We start from the raw sequence: 15,718 nt of genomic DNA on the forward strand, positions 1-15,718 counted from the left end.
TGGTGGCGGTGAAGCTGGGTGGTGGCGGTGAAGCTGGATGGTGGTGGTGGAGCTGGATGGTGGTGGTGAAGCTGGATGGTGGTGGTGAAGCTGAATGGTGGTGATGAAGCTGAATGGTGGTGGTGAAGCTGGATGGTGGTGGTGAAGCTGAATGGTGGTGGTGGAGCTGGATGGTGGTGGTGAAGCTGGATGGTGGCGGTGGAGCTGGATGGTGGTGGTGAAGCTGAATGGTGGTGGTGGAGCTGGATGGTGGTGGTGGAGCTGGATGGTGGTGGTGAAGCTGGATGGTGGTGGTGGAGCTGGATGGTGGTGGTGAAGCTGGATGGTGGTGGTGAAGCTGGATGGTGGTGGTGGAGCTGGATGGTGGCGGTGGAGCTGGATGGTGGCGGTGGAGCTGGATGGTGGTGGTGGAGCTGGATGGTGGCGGTGGAGCTGGATGGTGGTGGTGGAGCTGGATGGTGGTGGTGGAGCTGGATGGTGGCGGTGGAGCTGGATGGTGGTGGTGAAGCTGGATGGTGGTGGTGGAGCTGGATGGTGGCGGTGAAGCTGGGTGGTGGCGGTGAAGCTGGATGGTGGTGGTGGAGCTGGATGGTGGTGGTGAAGCTGGATGGTGGTGGTGAAGCTGAATGGTGGCGGTGAAGCTGGATGGTGGCGGTGGAGCTGGATGGTGGCGGTGAAGCTGGATGGTGGTGGTGAAGCTGGATGGTGGCGGTGGAGCTGGATGGTGGCGGTGAAGCTGAATGGTGGTGGTGAAGCTGAATGGTGGTGATGAAGCTGAATGGTGGTGGTGGAGAATGGATGGTGGCGTGAAGCTGGATGGTGGCGGTGAAGCTGGATGGTGGTGGTGATGCTGGTTGGGGCGGTGGAGCTGGATGGTGGCGCTGTAGCTGGATGGTGGTGGTGAAGCTGGATGGTGGCGGTGGAGCTGGATGGTGGCGGTGAAGCTGGATGGTGGTGGTGAAGCTGGATGGTGGTGGTGAAGCTGGATGGTGGTGGTGAAGCTGAATGGTGGTGGTGAAGCTGAATGGTGGTGATGAAGCTGAATGGTGGTGGTGAAGCTGGATGGTGGCGGTGGAGCTGGATGGTGGCGGTGGAGCTGGATGGTGGCGGTGAAGCTGGATGGTGGCGGTGGAGCTGGATGGTGGCGGTGAAGCTGGATGGTGGTGGTGAAGCTGGATGGTGGTGGTGAAGCTGGATGGTGGCGGTGGAGCTGGATGGTGGCGGTGGAGCTGGATGGTGGCGGTGAAGCTGGATGGTGGTGGTGAAGCTGGATTGTGGTGGTGAAGCTGGATGGTGGCGGTGGAGCTGGATGGTGGTGGTGGAGCTGGATGGTGGTGGTGAAGCTGGATGGTGGCGGTGGAGCTGGATGGTGGCGGTGGAGCTGGATGGTGGCGGTGGAGCTGGATGGTGGTGGTGGAGCTGGATGGTGGTGGTGGAGCTGGATGGTGGTGGTGGAGCTGGATGGTGGCGGTGAAACTGGATGGTGGTGGTGGAGCTGGATGGTGGTGGTGAAGCTGGATGGTGGTGGTGAAGCTGAATGGTGGTGGTGAAGCTGAATGGTGGTGGTGAAGCTGGATGGTGGTGGTGGAGCTGGATGGTGGTGGTGGAGCTGGATGGTGGTGGTGGAGCTGGATGGTGGTGGTGGAGCTGGATGGTGGTGGTGAAGCTGGATGGTGGTGGTGGAGCTGGATGGTGGTGGTGAAGCTGAATGGTGGTGGTGAAGCTGGATGGTGGTGGTGGAGCTGGATGGTGGTGGTGGAGCTGGATGGTGGCGGTGGAGCTGGATGGTGGTGGTGAAGCTGGATGGTGGTGGTGAAGCTGGATGGTGGTGGTGAAGCTGGATGGTGGCGGTGGAGCTGGATGGTGGCGGTGAAGCTGGATGGTGGTGGTGAAGCTGGATTGTGGTGGTGAAGCTGGATGGTGGTGGTGAAGCTGGATTGTGGTGGTGAAGCTGGATGGTGGCGGTGGAGCTGGATGGTGGCGGTGGAGCTGGATGGTGGCGGTGGAGCTGGATGGTGGTGGTGGAGCTGGATGGTGGCGGTGGAGCTGGATGGTGGTGGTGGAGCTGGATGGTGGTGGTGGAGCTGGATGGTGGCGGTGAAACTGGATGGTGGTGGTGGAGCTGTGTTATGTAGTGTGTACTATTGTGGTGGTATGATAGTGGTGGTGACAGCGTGTTGTGGTTGTGGTGTGCGACTATGATGGTGGCGTGTGACTCTGGTGGTGCTGTTATATATATAATATATATATGCAAAACAACCACTCTGAAAGAATAGAGAAATTCCAAGCGCTTTCGTGACTACTCACATTATCAGTTCCTTGATAATGTGAGTAGTCACGAAAGCACTTGGAATTTCTATATTCTTTCAGAGTGGTTGTTTTGCATATTCTGAAATCACCTGTTTACTGTGATCTTATTGCATATATATATATATATATATGTGTATATACATATATATATATATATATATATATATATATATATATATATATATATATATATATATATATATATTACATATATATATTTATTATTTATTTATTTATTATCACACTGGCCGATTCCCACCAAGGCAGGGTGGCCCGAAAAAGAAAAACTTTCACCATCATTCACTCCATCACTGTCTTGCCAGAAGGGTGCTTTACACTACAGTTTTTAAACTGCAACATAAACACCCCTCCTTCAGAGTGCAGGCACTGTACTTCCCATCTCCAGGACTCAAGTCCGGCCTGCCGGTTTCCCTGAATCCCTTCATAAATGTTACTTTGCTCACACTCCAACAGCACGTCAAGTATTAAAAACCATTTGTCTCCATTCACTCCTATCAAACACGCTCACGCATGCCTGCTGGAAGTCCAAGCCCCTCGCACACAAAACCTCCTTTACCCCCTCCCTCCAACCTTTCCTAGGCCGACCCCTACCCCGCCTTCCTTCCACTACAGACTGATACACTCTTGAAGTTATTCTGTTTCGCTCCATTCTCTCCACATGTCCGAACCACCTCAACAACCCTTCCTCAGCCCTCTGGACAACAGTTTTGGTAATCCCGCACCTCCTCCTAACTTCCAAACTACGAATTCTCTGCATTATATTCACACCACACATTGCTCTCAGACATGACATCTCCACTGCCTCCAGCCTTCTCCTCGCTGCAACATTCATCACCCATGCTTCACACCCATATAAGAGCGTTGGTAAAACTATACTCTCATACATTCCCCTCTTTGCCTCCAAGGACAAAGTTCTTTGTCTCCACAGACTCCTAAGTGCACCACTCACTCTTTTTCCCTCATCAATTCTATGATTCACCTCATCTTTCATAGACCCATCCGCTGACACGTCCACTCCCAAATATCTGAATACGTTCACCTCCTCCATACTCTCTCCCTCCAATCTGATATTCAATCTTTCATCACCTAATCTTTTTGTTATCCTCATAACCTTACTCTTTCCTGTATTCACCTTTAATTTTCGTCTTTTGCACACCCTACCAAATTCATCCACCAATCTCTGCAGCTTCTCTTCAGAATCTCCCAAGAGCACAGTGTCATCAGCAAAGAGCAGCTGTGACAACTCCCACTTTGTGTGTGATTCTTTATCTTTTAACTCCACGCCTCTTGCCAAGACCCTCGCATTTACTTCTCTTACAACCCCATCTATAAATATATTAAACAACCACGGTGACATCACACATCCTTGTCTAAGGCCTACTTTTACTGGGAAAAAATTTCCCTCTTTCCTACATACTCTAACTTGAGCCTCACTATCCTCGTAAAAACTCTTCACTGCTTTCAGTAACCTACCTCCTACACCATACACTTGCAACATCTGCCACATTGCCCCCTATCCACCCTGTCATACGCCTTTTCCAAATCCATAAATGCCACAAAGACCTCTTTAGCCTTATCTAAATACTGTTCACTTATATGTTTCACTGTAAACATCTGGTCCACACACCCCCTACCTTTCCTAAAGCCTCCTTGTTCATCATATATATATATATATATATATATATATATATATATATATATATATATATATATATATATATATATATAGTCGTCTCTCAACTGCTTGCTTGACTTCTCCTATCTTGGGTTGGGATCAGTTTTGTGGAGGCTGTGTTGGTGTGTCTGACACCCCAGCAGCACCTCCAAGCACAACCACCTGGCTGCATGACCTTTTATGTTGTCTTGCATTCTGTGTTCTTGACCTTTGCTAAATGTAGACCACAGATACAATTCAATGTATAAGCGAAGCAGATTAATCTCATTTGGAGAACTTTCACGGAGTATCAAGGAAAACAGAAACTGAATTAAAATATCACAGATGTGTGTATGTGTGTGTGTGTGTGTGTGTGTGTGAGCGAGAGAGAGAGAGAGAGAGAGAGAGAGAGAGAGAGAGAGAGAGAGAGAGAGAGAGAGAGAGAGAAAGAGAGAGAGAGAGAGAGAGAGAGAGAACAGTGACACTGGTTCCCACACCCATCGATTAAAGGCACTACAATGACAGTGTTCCAGTGAGTGAATGAACAACACTGAGTAATAGATGAGTGTCAAAAAAAATTAAATGAGTGGTAGCTGTGACTGTGGAAGTGACAATGACTGACTGGCAGTCAATGAGTGGCAGTCACTGAGTGACAGTCACTGAGTGGCAGTCAATGAGTGGCAGTCACTGAGTGGCAGTCAATGAGTGGCAGTCACTGAGTGGCAGTCAATGAGTGGCAGTCACTGAGTGGCAGTCAATGAGTGGCAGTCACTGAGTGGCAGTCAATGAGTGGCAGGCACTGGAGGTGGCAGTCAACTGGAGTGGCGTCAATGAGTGGCAGTCACTGGTGGCAGTCACTGGAGGTGGAGTCAATGAGTGGCAGTCACTGAGTGGTAGTCAATGAGTGGCAGTCACTGAGTAGTCAATGTGGCACAATGAGTGGTAGTCTGAGTGGACAGTCACTGGAGTGGCAGTCAATGAGTGGCAGTCACTGAGTGGCAGTCAATGAGTGGCAGTCACTGGAGTGGTGAGTCAACTGGATGGCAGTCAACTGAGTGGCAGTCAATGAGTGGCAGTCAACTTAGGTGGCAGTCACTGGATGGCAGTCACGAGGTGGTTAGTCAATTGGTGGCAGTCAATGAGTGGCAGTCAACTGGTGGTAGTCAATGAGTGGCAGTCACTGAGTGGCAGTCAATGGAGTGGCAGTCGCTGGTGGCATCAATGAGTGGCAGTCAATGAGTGGCAGTCACTGAGTGGCAGTCACTGAGTGGCAGTCACTGAGTGGCAGCCAATGAGTGGCAGTCAATGAGTGGCAGTCACTGAGTGGCAGTCACTGAGTGGTAGTCAATGAGAGGCAGTCACTGAGTGGTAGTCAATGAGAGGCAGTCACTGAGTGGTAGTCAATGAGTGGCAGTCACTGAGTGGCAGTCACTGAGTGGTAGTCAATTAGTGGCAGTCAATGAGTGGCAGTCACTGAGTGGTAGTCAATGAGTGGCAGTCACTGAGTGGTAGTCACTGAGTGGCAGTCACTGAGTGGTAGTCAATGAGTGGCAGTCACTGAGTGGTAGTCAATTAGTGGCAGTCACTTAGTGGTAGTCAATGAGTGGCAGTCACTGAGTGGCAGTCACTGAGTGGCAGTCAATGAGTGGCAGTCAATAAGTGGCAGTCACTGAGTGGCAGTCAATGAGTGGCAGTCAATGAGTGGCAGTCAATGAGTGGCAGTCAATGAGCGGCAGTCAATGAGTGGCGGTCAATGAGTGGCAGTCAATGAGTGGCAGTCAATGAGTGGCAGTCAATGAGTGGCAGTCAATGAGTGGCAGTCAATGAGTGGCAGTCAATGAGTGGCAGTCAATGAGTGGCAGTCAATGAGTGGCAGTCACTGAGTGGTAGTCAATGAGTGGCAGTCAATGAGTGGCAGTCACTGAGTGGTAATCAATGAGTGGCAGTCAATAAATGGCAGTCAATGAGTGGCAGTCAATGAGTGGCAGTCAATGAGTGGCAGTCAATGAGTGGCAGTCAATGAGTGGCAGTCACTGAGTGGCAGTCAATGAGTGGCAGTCAATGAGTGGCAGTCAATGAGTGGCAGTCAATGAGTGGCAGTCAATGAGTGGCAGTCAATGAGTGGCAGTCAATGAGTGGCAGTCAATGAGTGGCAGTCAATGAGTGGCAGTGAGTGGCAGTGGCACTGAGTGGCAGTCAATGAGTGGCAGTCAATGAGTGGCAGTCAATGAGTGGCAGTGGCAGTCAATGAGTGGCAGTCAATGAGTGGCAGTCAATGAGTGGCAGTCACTGAGTGGCAGTCAAATGAGTGGCAGTCAATGAGTGGCAGTCAATGAGTGGCAGTCAATGAGTGGCAGTCACTGAGTGGCAGTCAGAGTGGCAACTGAGTGGCAGTCAATGAGTGGCAGTCACAGTCAATGAGTGGCAGTCAATGAGTGGCAGTCAATGAGTGGCAGTCAGTCAATGAGTGGCAGTCAATGAGTGGCAGTCAATGAGTGGCAGTCAATGAGTGGCAGTCAATGAGTGGCAGTCACTGAGTGGCAGTCAATGAGTGGCAGTCAATGAGTGGCAGTCACTGAGTGGCAGTCAATGAGTGGCAGTCAATGAGTGGCAGTCAATGAGTGGCAGTCAATGAGTGGCAGTCACTGAGTGGCAGTCAATGAGTGGCAGTCACTGAGTGGCAGTCAATGAGTGGCAGTCAATGAGTGGCAGTCACTGAGTGGCAGTCAATGAGTGGCAGTCACTGAGTGGCAGTCAATGAGTGGCAGTCAATGAGTGGCAGTCACTGAGTGGCAGTCACTGAGTGGCAGTCAATGAGTGGCAGTCACTGAGTGGCAGTCAATGAGTGGCAGTCAATGAGTGGCAGTCAATGAGTGGCAGTCACTGAGTGGCAGTCACTGAGTGGCAGTCACTGAGTGGCAGTCAATGAGTGGCAGTCACTGAGTGGCAGTCAATGAGTGGCAGTCACTGAGTGGCAGTCAATGAGTGGCAGTCAATGAGTGGCAGTCAATGAGTGGCAGTCACTGAGTGGCAGTCACTGAGTGGCAGTCACTGAGTGGCAGTCAATGAGTGGCAGTCAATGAGTGGCAGTCACTGAGTGGCAGTCAATGAGTGGCAGTCACTGAGTGGCAGTCAATGAGTGGCAGTCAATGAGTGGCAGTCAATGAGTGGCAGTCACTGAGTGGCAGTCACTGAGTGGCAGTCAATGAGTGGCAGTCAATGAGTGGCAGTCAATGAGTGGCAGTCACTGAGTGGCAGTCAATGAGTGGCAGTCAATGAGTGGCAGTCAATGAGTGGCAGTCACTGAGTGGCAGTCACTGAGTGGCAGTCACTGTGTTGGAGTGGGAGAGTGAAACACTGAAGTTAACCACCGAGTGAGTAAATATAAGAGTGACCTGAGTAACTAACTCAGTATTAGAGTGAAAAACTGAGTAAAACAATGAATGAATTAATATAATTATGACTGAGTGAGGAGACATTAAATTCCTTCTCTGAGTAAATAAACTCTTCAGAATAACTAAAAACAGAAACGTATTTACCATATTTTCAAACACCTATATTTTATAACTTACTTTTATTTATATTAAATAAATTATTACTATTATTATTATTATTACTAGTAGTAGTAGTAGCAATAGTAGTGGAGGTAGTAGTAACAGCAGTAGTAATAGTAGTAGTAACAGCATTAATATTGTCATTATTAGGGTAGCATCTGTCTTATTTGCAACAAGAAATATTAAATAAAAAATATATTCGTTCTTTATGTAATATCAAAAAAAGGAAGGAGAAGGAGAAGAAGAAGAAAACGAAGATATATATCTTCTGTTCGCCTGTATCCAACCAACTAACTTCCACTGTTATCTTATATTTAGTGTAAGAGTATATAAGACGTGTAACTCCCCGCAGTGTACAAACTGAGTACAATAACAGTGTGGAAAGTCAGTAACACCGTCCAATTCCGAGTCAAGTAGTGTTTATATTTAATTTCATTGTTAAATTTCATAGATAATTCCATTTTAAGTGCGGCGCCCTGAGCCATTTTTACCCACTGCCCGGGGCTTTATTCTTGGGAAAATTGTCTTAGTGTAACTGTGATGAAATAAAGAATACAACTGTGTGTGCGTGAAGAGAGAGAGAGAGAGAGAGAGAGAGAGAGAGAGAGAGAGAGAGAGAGAGAGAGAGAGAGAGAGAGAGAGAGAGAGAGAGAGAGAGAGAGAGAGAGAGCGAGCCTACAGCCTCGGAGAAAACAGACATAACATTACAGGCAGCCTCCTCAGAGTTCCCAGGAAGGCGGACACACATGTTGTGTTTTTCTATTTTCGTGTTGCCACTAAACTTTGCTGTGATTTCTTCCAGACGAAATAGTAACCCAAATGTAGGAAATGAACAAAAATAATGAGGAGAAAGAAATGCTCGGATAATGAGGTAATGAAATATAATGATTTAGAATTTCCGTTTGATACCAAACTTTATTATCCTATTTTTATTTTTATTATTATTAATATTATTATTATTAAGGGCCTGGGGGAGGGAGGTAATCAGGTTTGTTCCAGGGAAACGAAGGGGTAGCTCAAATCCCTTAGATCAAGAGCCCTTCAACAGCATCAAGGAGCCTCTTTGAACGGATATACATATATACATTGATATGTATACAAGCATAAAAAACCACTTAATATTCATACAATAAACGAAGCTTTTGAAAAATTTTGTTGAGCTGGATAAACTTAATAATAATTAATGTAAACATTACTATATATTTAACAAGATTATTATATTGTCATTATTATTATTGTTGTTTACAACATTATCAATTATCAAAATCCGCATTATTATTAAAATCAAAATTATTCCTCTCTTTCATTGTTTTAGTAATTTTTTCACTGGATTCCGGAAGACTGAGACACAGGTACAACACCTGGTGGCTCTTAGTGACATATTACTCTCACGGTGCTGTGGTTAAGGACACTTGTGTACCGAGCAGGACATTCACTGAAGGAAACGTTTCACCACGAGTGGCTTCATCATTCCTGAGGAGAGTTGAAGTGCCACTTTCCACAGTGTGTCGGTATCGCCACATCATTAATATAATGACAGTGGATTCCGGAGCTGCAGCGGACACAGCAACATCTCCCTCACCTTCAATATAAGCACCAGAATACACGCAAATATACACCCGTTCTCCCTCAACTCGAGAAGAATAATTTTTATTTCTACAAATACATGATGTGACTTATACAGTCCTAACTGACATCAGTGACATACTATATAGAGAGCCCCTTGTTAATGTAGAGCACTTCGGGCAAATTAGGTTAATTTTGTTCCCAGGATGCGACCCACACCAGTCGGCTAACACCTAGGTACCTGTTTACTGCTAGGTGAACAGCGACAACTTGTGTCTTAAGGAAACACGCCCTAATGTTTCCACCCGCACCGGGGATCGAATCATGGACCTCAATGTGTGAGCTTAGTGCGCTATCAACCACCTTCACAATACAGCATCATTCCTAGCGGCTTGCCCACATCTCGGCCTCACTACGGGCAGGTGCAGCCTCCCACTTCGCAAATACTACATAGATCAGTGCTTCTTCCATTTAAATATAATCTCCCACTTCCAAGGACACCGCAACCATCTTTTCGAAAGAAGTAAGAAAACTGCACACGAATTATAAAGGAAATTGTGGAGTAGGAGAGAAAACAGGATGACTATGGGGGTCAGGAGGAGCCAGGGGTGAGGTATGATAATCACATAATGTGAGTTTGTTTAGGCAGGAGCTCTCAGCAGGAGGCTGGTGTGTGGGACTTTAACAAACGCCTTTATATACTGACTCCCTCAATCTTTTGTGTTTGTGCGACTTTGTAAATGGCCCGAGTCGTCGTCGTAAATTTCTCTCTCCCATGTGCGAGTTATTCGTGTATTGTTCCAGTCACGGTATTGTGCCTTTTTTTGTTCTTTAACTAACGTATTATAAAAGAGCAAATACACGCACCATCCTTTGCTCCCATTTTGTCTTTCTAGAGGAGCCATGAGAACTAGTGGCGACCCTCCGAACACCAACATCTCCGCCCGACTAACAAAGTGCAAGCATTGTGCTTGCCACACTCAAGCATCACGGCCAGTCTCCAAGACCAGGCTAACACGCGTTAATATTCCTGATGGGTGTTCATCTTTCTATCTCTTAATGTTTTCTAAGCATCTTTCTTCCATACCTTCCTTGAAACCTCTCCATAACCTTCCATTTACCTCAGATTTATATATCCCCATAATCAACTAATTTTTCTCCATTGTTACAAAATAAACTTTTGATGTGAGTTACGATGTTCCCACTACCTCCAGCCTCCTTGTTGCAATATCCACGAGAGATACACATCTCTTAATGAATAGAAACAGAGACATACACAACTCTCAGTGTATAAATACTAAAGTATATACGCCTCTTAGTGTATAAGCACTGAGGTGTATAGATACTTGATACACACACACACACACCTCTCAGGTGTGTGTGTGTGTGTGTGTGTGTGTGTGTGTGTGTGTGTGTGTGTGTGTGTGTGTGTGTGTGTGTGTGTGCACTCCATGCATACCACCAATATGTTGATACATTTGTAGTAAAAAGACATACATCAGAGGGAGATCTATACTGGCAAATTTCTTCTCATGTACCTAAGTACAATCACTTTCTCCATACATTCCTCTTCCAATCTGACCTTCAGTCTTTTATTTACTCTATTCATTCTTACTCGTATCCACCTTATTCTTTTCAGTGTTCCTTTTTAACTTCTTTCTTTACACACCATCCTAAAACTTCTCTAACAACTTCTGCAGCTTCTCCTATGAATCTCTCAGTAAGATTGTATCGTCATAAAAAATAGCTATGGCAACTCCCGCTTGATATCAGGTTCATTATTATTTAATACGACACTTTCCCTCAACACTGTAAACTTGACCTATATTTATAACCCCGTCACGAAACACATTAAGCTACTGTATGATCGTGTATCGAGGTCTCACATATACTGGAAAATAATCACATTTTTCTACATACCTGAGCTTTAAATCTCTTGAAAGTTCTATAAACCTTTCAAAAAACCTAGAACCTGTTCCATACATCTGCAACACTAGTCACACAGTTTCAATATACACTCCAAAGAATCCCTTTTTACCCAGTCCATAAATATGGACTGGGTAATGGACAAGTGTACAAGGTGTATTACCTGAAGGATCAGAACCATGGCCCATACTGTTTCTCATATATGTAAACCTAGAACTATACAAGGCTTTAGCAAATATGACTCAAGAAATCGTAATGACACGATGGCAAACAAACCATACCCCCGACCACGGGTTCAATCCCGGCCGGGGGTATGGTTTCTTTAACAAATAGATACGAGGCCAAGTGATCACAGCATATTAGATTCGCAGAGATGTAGAAACAAGAGACCTGGAAGAGTTTGACAAAGGAGAGACCAGAACGAGACGTAAACAAAAAGAATTAAAGAGGCCTCATGCGCAGGCGAATATATTATGCATTGACAAAGGTCCAGGAAGGAGCGAAACGTTGTCCTTTTGTGAATTGCTCCAGCCACGGTATTGTGATCCTTTTTTCTTTCTTTCAATTCGAAAGTGTGCAAGCAGCATACACCATACGAGATGTAATGAAATCAAACTCTTGACAGTGATTCAAAGATCTATACGAGAAAACAAAACAAGGTGGCGAGTAAACAACATGTAAGCAATGAACCAAGACTGGGCTCAAGAAGTTCATCTAGGAGACAGCACTGGGTGAGTACACGCCACCACTGGGTGAGTACACGCCACCACTGGGTGAGTACACGCCACCACTGGGTGAGTACACGCCACCACTGGGTGAATACACGCCCAAACTAGCAATGTGGCAGTCATCTCAAGCACCTGTCGACAAACAATGGCTGTAATTGTCAATCCATCAGTTCAGTCGGTCACGTATCAGATAATGAGCGCTGAACATTCTCTTCTCCTCTCTCTCTCTCTCTCTCTCTCTCTCTCTCTCTCTCTCTCTCTCTCTCTCTCTCTCTCTCTCTCTCTCTCTCTCTCTCTCCCTGTACGAGAGCGCATGTGTGTTACATATCTCAAATACTTCAACAAAGATTAACTGGGGCACAAAAATTACAATATAAACAATGATTTTTTCAGTGACACAAGGAAAATACTCCAGTCATCCCTAGCACAAGCGTCTCTCACCAGTCGTGTTGTGTGATCACAACTGGTGTGCTAGGTGACATCAAAGTTTACCCTAATATATATATATATATATATATATATATATATATATATATATATATATATATACAGAGAGAGAGAGAGAGAGAGAGAAGAAAAATCTTTCATACTCATTCATGAGAAACGTACGAAAGATTCAAAGAACTTAAGAGAGGAAAAAGAAGCAAGGACAGACTGCATATTTCTCGACTGTATGAAAGCATTTGACATTGAAAATATTTACACTCTTAAAACAAAAAAAAATTAACAAGAAGGTAAAAGAATGAATGAAAGATTACCTATATAATAATATTAATAATAATAATATTATTATTATTATTATTATACTGAAGGAGAAGTGGTATAATCTTGTGGATTATACAGCACTTGAGAATGGATAATAATCAGTTGTAAGTCAAGGAAAGGGAGGATAGCTCAATTCCATGGATCAAGAGCACTTTACCAGCATGAAGGCAACCCCATCCCCATCCTTACCCTTGTACCGAATAGCAAAGAAGCCGCTGGACACCGTTAGGCTACTATAAGGTACATCAGTACCAATAAACTGTACCAATGAAGAGACGTACGCCATCATTTAGCACATTAAACTGTTCAGAGTATTGCAATATGTCTTAGGGAAGCATGGATGTGCAACAAACTGTAACAGACTACAAGTGTAACAGACTACCAGTGGAATAGGCTACAGCAACATAGAAGCCATGAAAAAAAGGGCTGCTCTAATTCCGAGTGAGAACAGACATCAGGAGGTCAAGCAGCCCAGCCCGGCAAGCTTCAGCGAGTGGGACTCACCTCAACAGTTACACCAGTTTAATTAGGTAATGGCAACCAGGTGTGATTATAATAGTGCCTCGTATCCCACACCGAGTTATCACAAGGACGACACATACCACACTGCTGGTACCGCACACTGCCAGTACTTATACAATGCTGGTACCTTACACTGCCAGTACTTCTAATATGCTGGTACCTCACACTGCCATAATCAGAAGAGCGCAGGGATACATAAGCACATGCATGTTTCACACGGTATTGTTTACATGGATGTAAAGCAAAAATGGCTGATGGTATCCTGTGCACATAGACAGAGTATATGAGAGAGAATATTTCCTATCTCTACTTAATGATAATATATGCAACAAGTCAGGCACACGTGAGAGGTATAACTCTCTTATCGTTAACATACATAGACATAGATATACATATACACATAATGAAATCAGCCTTCTTGCAGGCAACTTATAACTTCTTGTTTCATTTATGTCTCTTCCCACTAACAAGTGTTCATTACAGTACCAATATTGAATACAGTTATTTTTATATGGTTGAAACACTTACCTTTCATGGTGGGATTCGCGACAGGTGACGGAGACGGGATCTTGGGTAGTTTTCTGCCCTCATAATCCACTTTGCCTTTTTTCTTCTCGACATTAGGCTTTGCATATTCATGCACCCCGACTGTCTTCCCGTTCTCTACGCATCTCCTGGAGTGACCGTTTTCTTTGGAAGCTCCGTTTTCTCGGTGACGAAGGGACTCTCCGTTTTCTTTGGAGGATTTGCCTCTCTTGGAAGAATGGCTCTTGCTCTCGCTGCTCTTTACACTACTTCTTCTGCTACTCTTGCTGCAGAAGAGCTCCTGGACTCTGTGATACGACACGGCTTCTGGTTTGTGAAGATAGAAAGGATCCTTCGACTTCCTTTCATCTTCACTGTCGCCGGAAGTAGCCGATTCCCTTTTGTTTTTGTTGTGTTTCTCCGAGGCTTCTTTGAGGTCATTGAGGGGGTTCAGGAAGAAGGAGTCCTTCGAACTCTTCTGTTTACTCTCAGTCTCCACTGCGGCTGCGGGAGGATGAAGGTAAAATGGTTCGTGGTGTACTCCAGAGTCTGAGCTGCTGGCAGAGCTGTGGCAATCACTCTCACAGGAGGAGGACGTACATGTGTCAGACCCGGTCAGGGAACACTCGGAGCCCTGCAGGAAAGGAAAAGTTAGACGTCAAATTGCTGTAAGAGAAAATGGAATGCGCGGGTGAGAGCATAAAAGAAAATGAAGCAATCTGTCTCTTTATCGTTGATAAACTTAGGAAAAAAATTGCTATCATCATTATTATTATAATCAAGGGGGAAGCGCTAAACCCGGAGGATTATACAGCGCCTAAGGGGGATGTGGAAGGCATTCAGGCTTAATTCGGGGAACTGGAGCACAGCTCCAATTTCCTAAATCAAGAGCCTCTCACCAACATCAAGGAACCTTCCTTGAGGGGCTAATATCATCAGCATAGGGGCCCAGCCCCTGGACACAATGCTGTACCTCTGTAATCTTTTTGACTACCGCCCACAGGATGGGTATGGGGTGCATAATAAAGATAATAAATTAATCATAAAAAGCAATAAAAAACTACAGGTCAATATTTACCTCAGCTGCCCAGGTTTTATGTAAAATTCTTCAATATTATGTCAACTGTGCAAAGTAGACTAAAATTTTATGTCCATTGGAAAAAAAGCTTTAAGTCGTAACCAAAATCATCTAACCTAATCTAGAAATCTAACCCAACCTAAAATCTAGGTTAGCTTGGGTTTGGCTGGATCTGGTTGGGCTTCTTTTTTATTGGGTACCAAATTAACTTTTCCCCATATGCCCAAAATATTAATGTCTCCATTGCATAACCTGCTTAATTTTGGAGAATTTACATAATAACCCACATTTAAGATGAAATATGAGTAGTTACGGAAAACACTGATGAACATTTTTATATGTACAAAAAAATAATTTACGTTGCAAATATGTAATCTAATTATTAAATACTTTAAAATACATATCCTACAAGACTATGTCTTATCAACACAGAATATATGCACCGAGAGGTATATTTATGTTAGGACATATATGCTGAGAGTTTAATTTCTATGTTAGGGATTCAAAATATTTTTGTCTGGTGATGAAAAGCTCACATATAGTCTCAATCTCCCTCGTATAATCATTAGGTTTTAACCCCATAAAACAACCAATATTATCGTAAGCATTTTATATCTCAATTGAACTAAATCATATTATTTGGCTTTGTCTGGTTATCCTATATTAAATATTTATAATTTATCATGGGCTTAATGCAGTATAAAAAATTAATATAATCTGCATATATAATCTATATTTAACCTGAACAAAGCTTATTTAACTTGAAAGAATGAATTGTGGACTTGGCTCTTTTTGTGAATATAACAATAATGTTATGAATAAGAGTTGGTACTGGCCTTCCTGCTAGCTCGTAGACCCTGGTGGCAGGTACACTGCAGGTGGTGGGAGCCGGAGTCCGTGGAGTCGGAGTCGGTCACATAGTCGGGGGCAGTGCCATGCTGGACCAGCAGCTGCAACGCCTGCAACAAGAGACAACATTCAAGTAAGGTTATTCAGGTACAGGTACACGTACAGTTAAATAAATCATAATGCAAAGCAGTATATGTGTAGATTACCTAGGATAACCCCC

At 44.8% G+C, this 15,718-nt stretch overlaps 1 protein-coding gene across 9 annotated transcripts in view; it reads right to left on the reverse strand.

Annotated features, from left to right (window-relative positions):
* The window catches only part of f (espin protein forked), a 638,438-nt gene that overhangs the window by 107,224 nt on the left and 515,496 nt on the right, over positions 1–15,718 (reverse strand). For all 9 annotated transcript variants that reach the window (XM_053778210.2, XM_053778207.2, XM_053778212.2 and 6 more), the window contains 2 exons: positions 15,486–15,608; positions 13,575–14,205 (listed from right to left, as the gene is read on the reverse strand). In XM_053778210.2, coding sequence (XP_053634185.2) covers positions 13,575–14,205; positions 15,486–15,608 — 754 coding nt within the window. The remainder of the gene's footprint in view (positions 1–13,574; positions 14,206–15,485; positions 15,609–15,718) is intronic.

Source organism: Cherax quadricarinatus, chromosome 22, assembly GCF_038502225.1.
Source record: "Cherax quadricarinatus isolate ZL_2023a chromosome 22, ASM3850222v1, whole genome shotgun sequence".
In the NCBI taxonomy this organism is placed as follows: Eukaryota; Metazoa; Arthropoda; class Malacostraca; order Decapoda; family Parastacidae; genus Cherax; species Cherax quadricarinatus.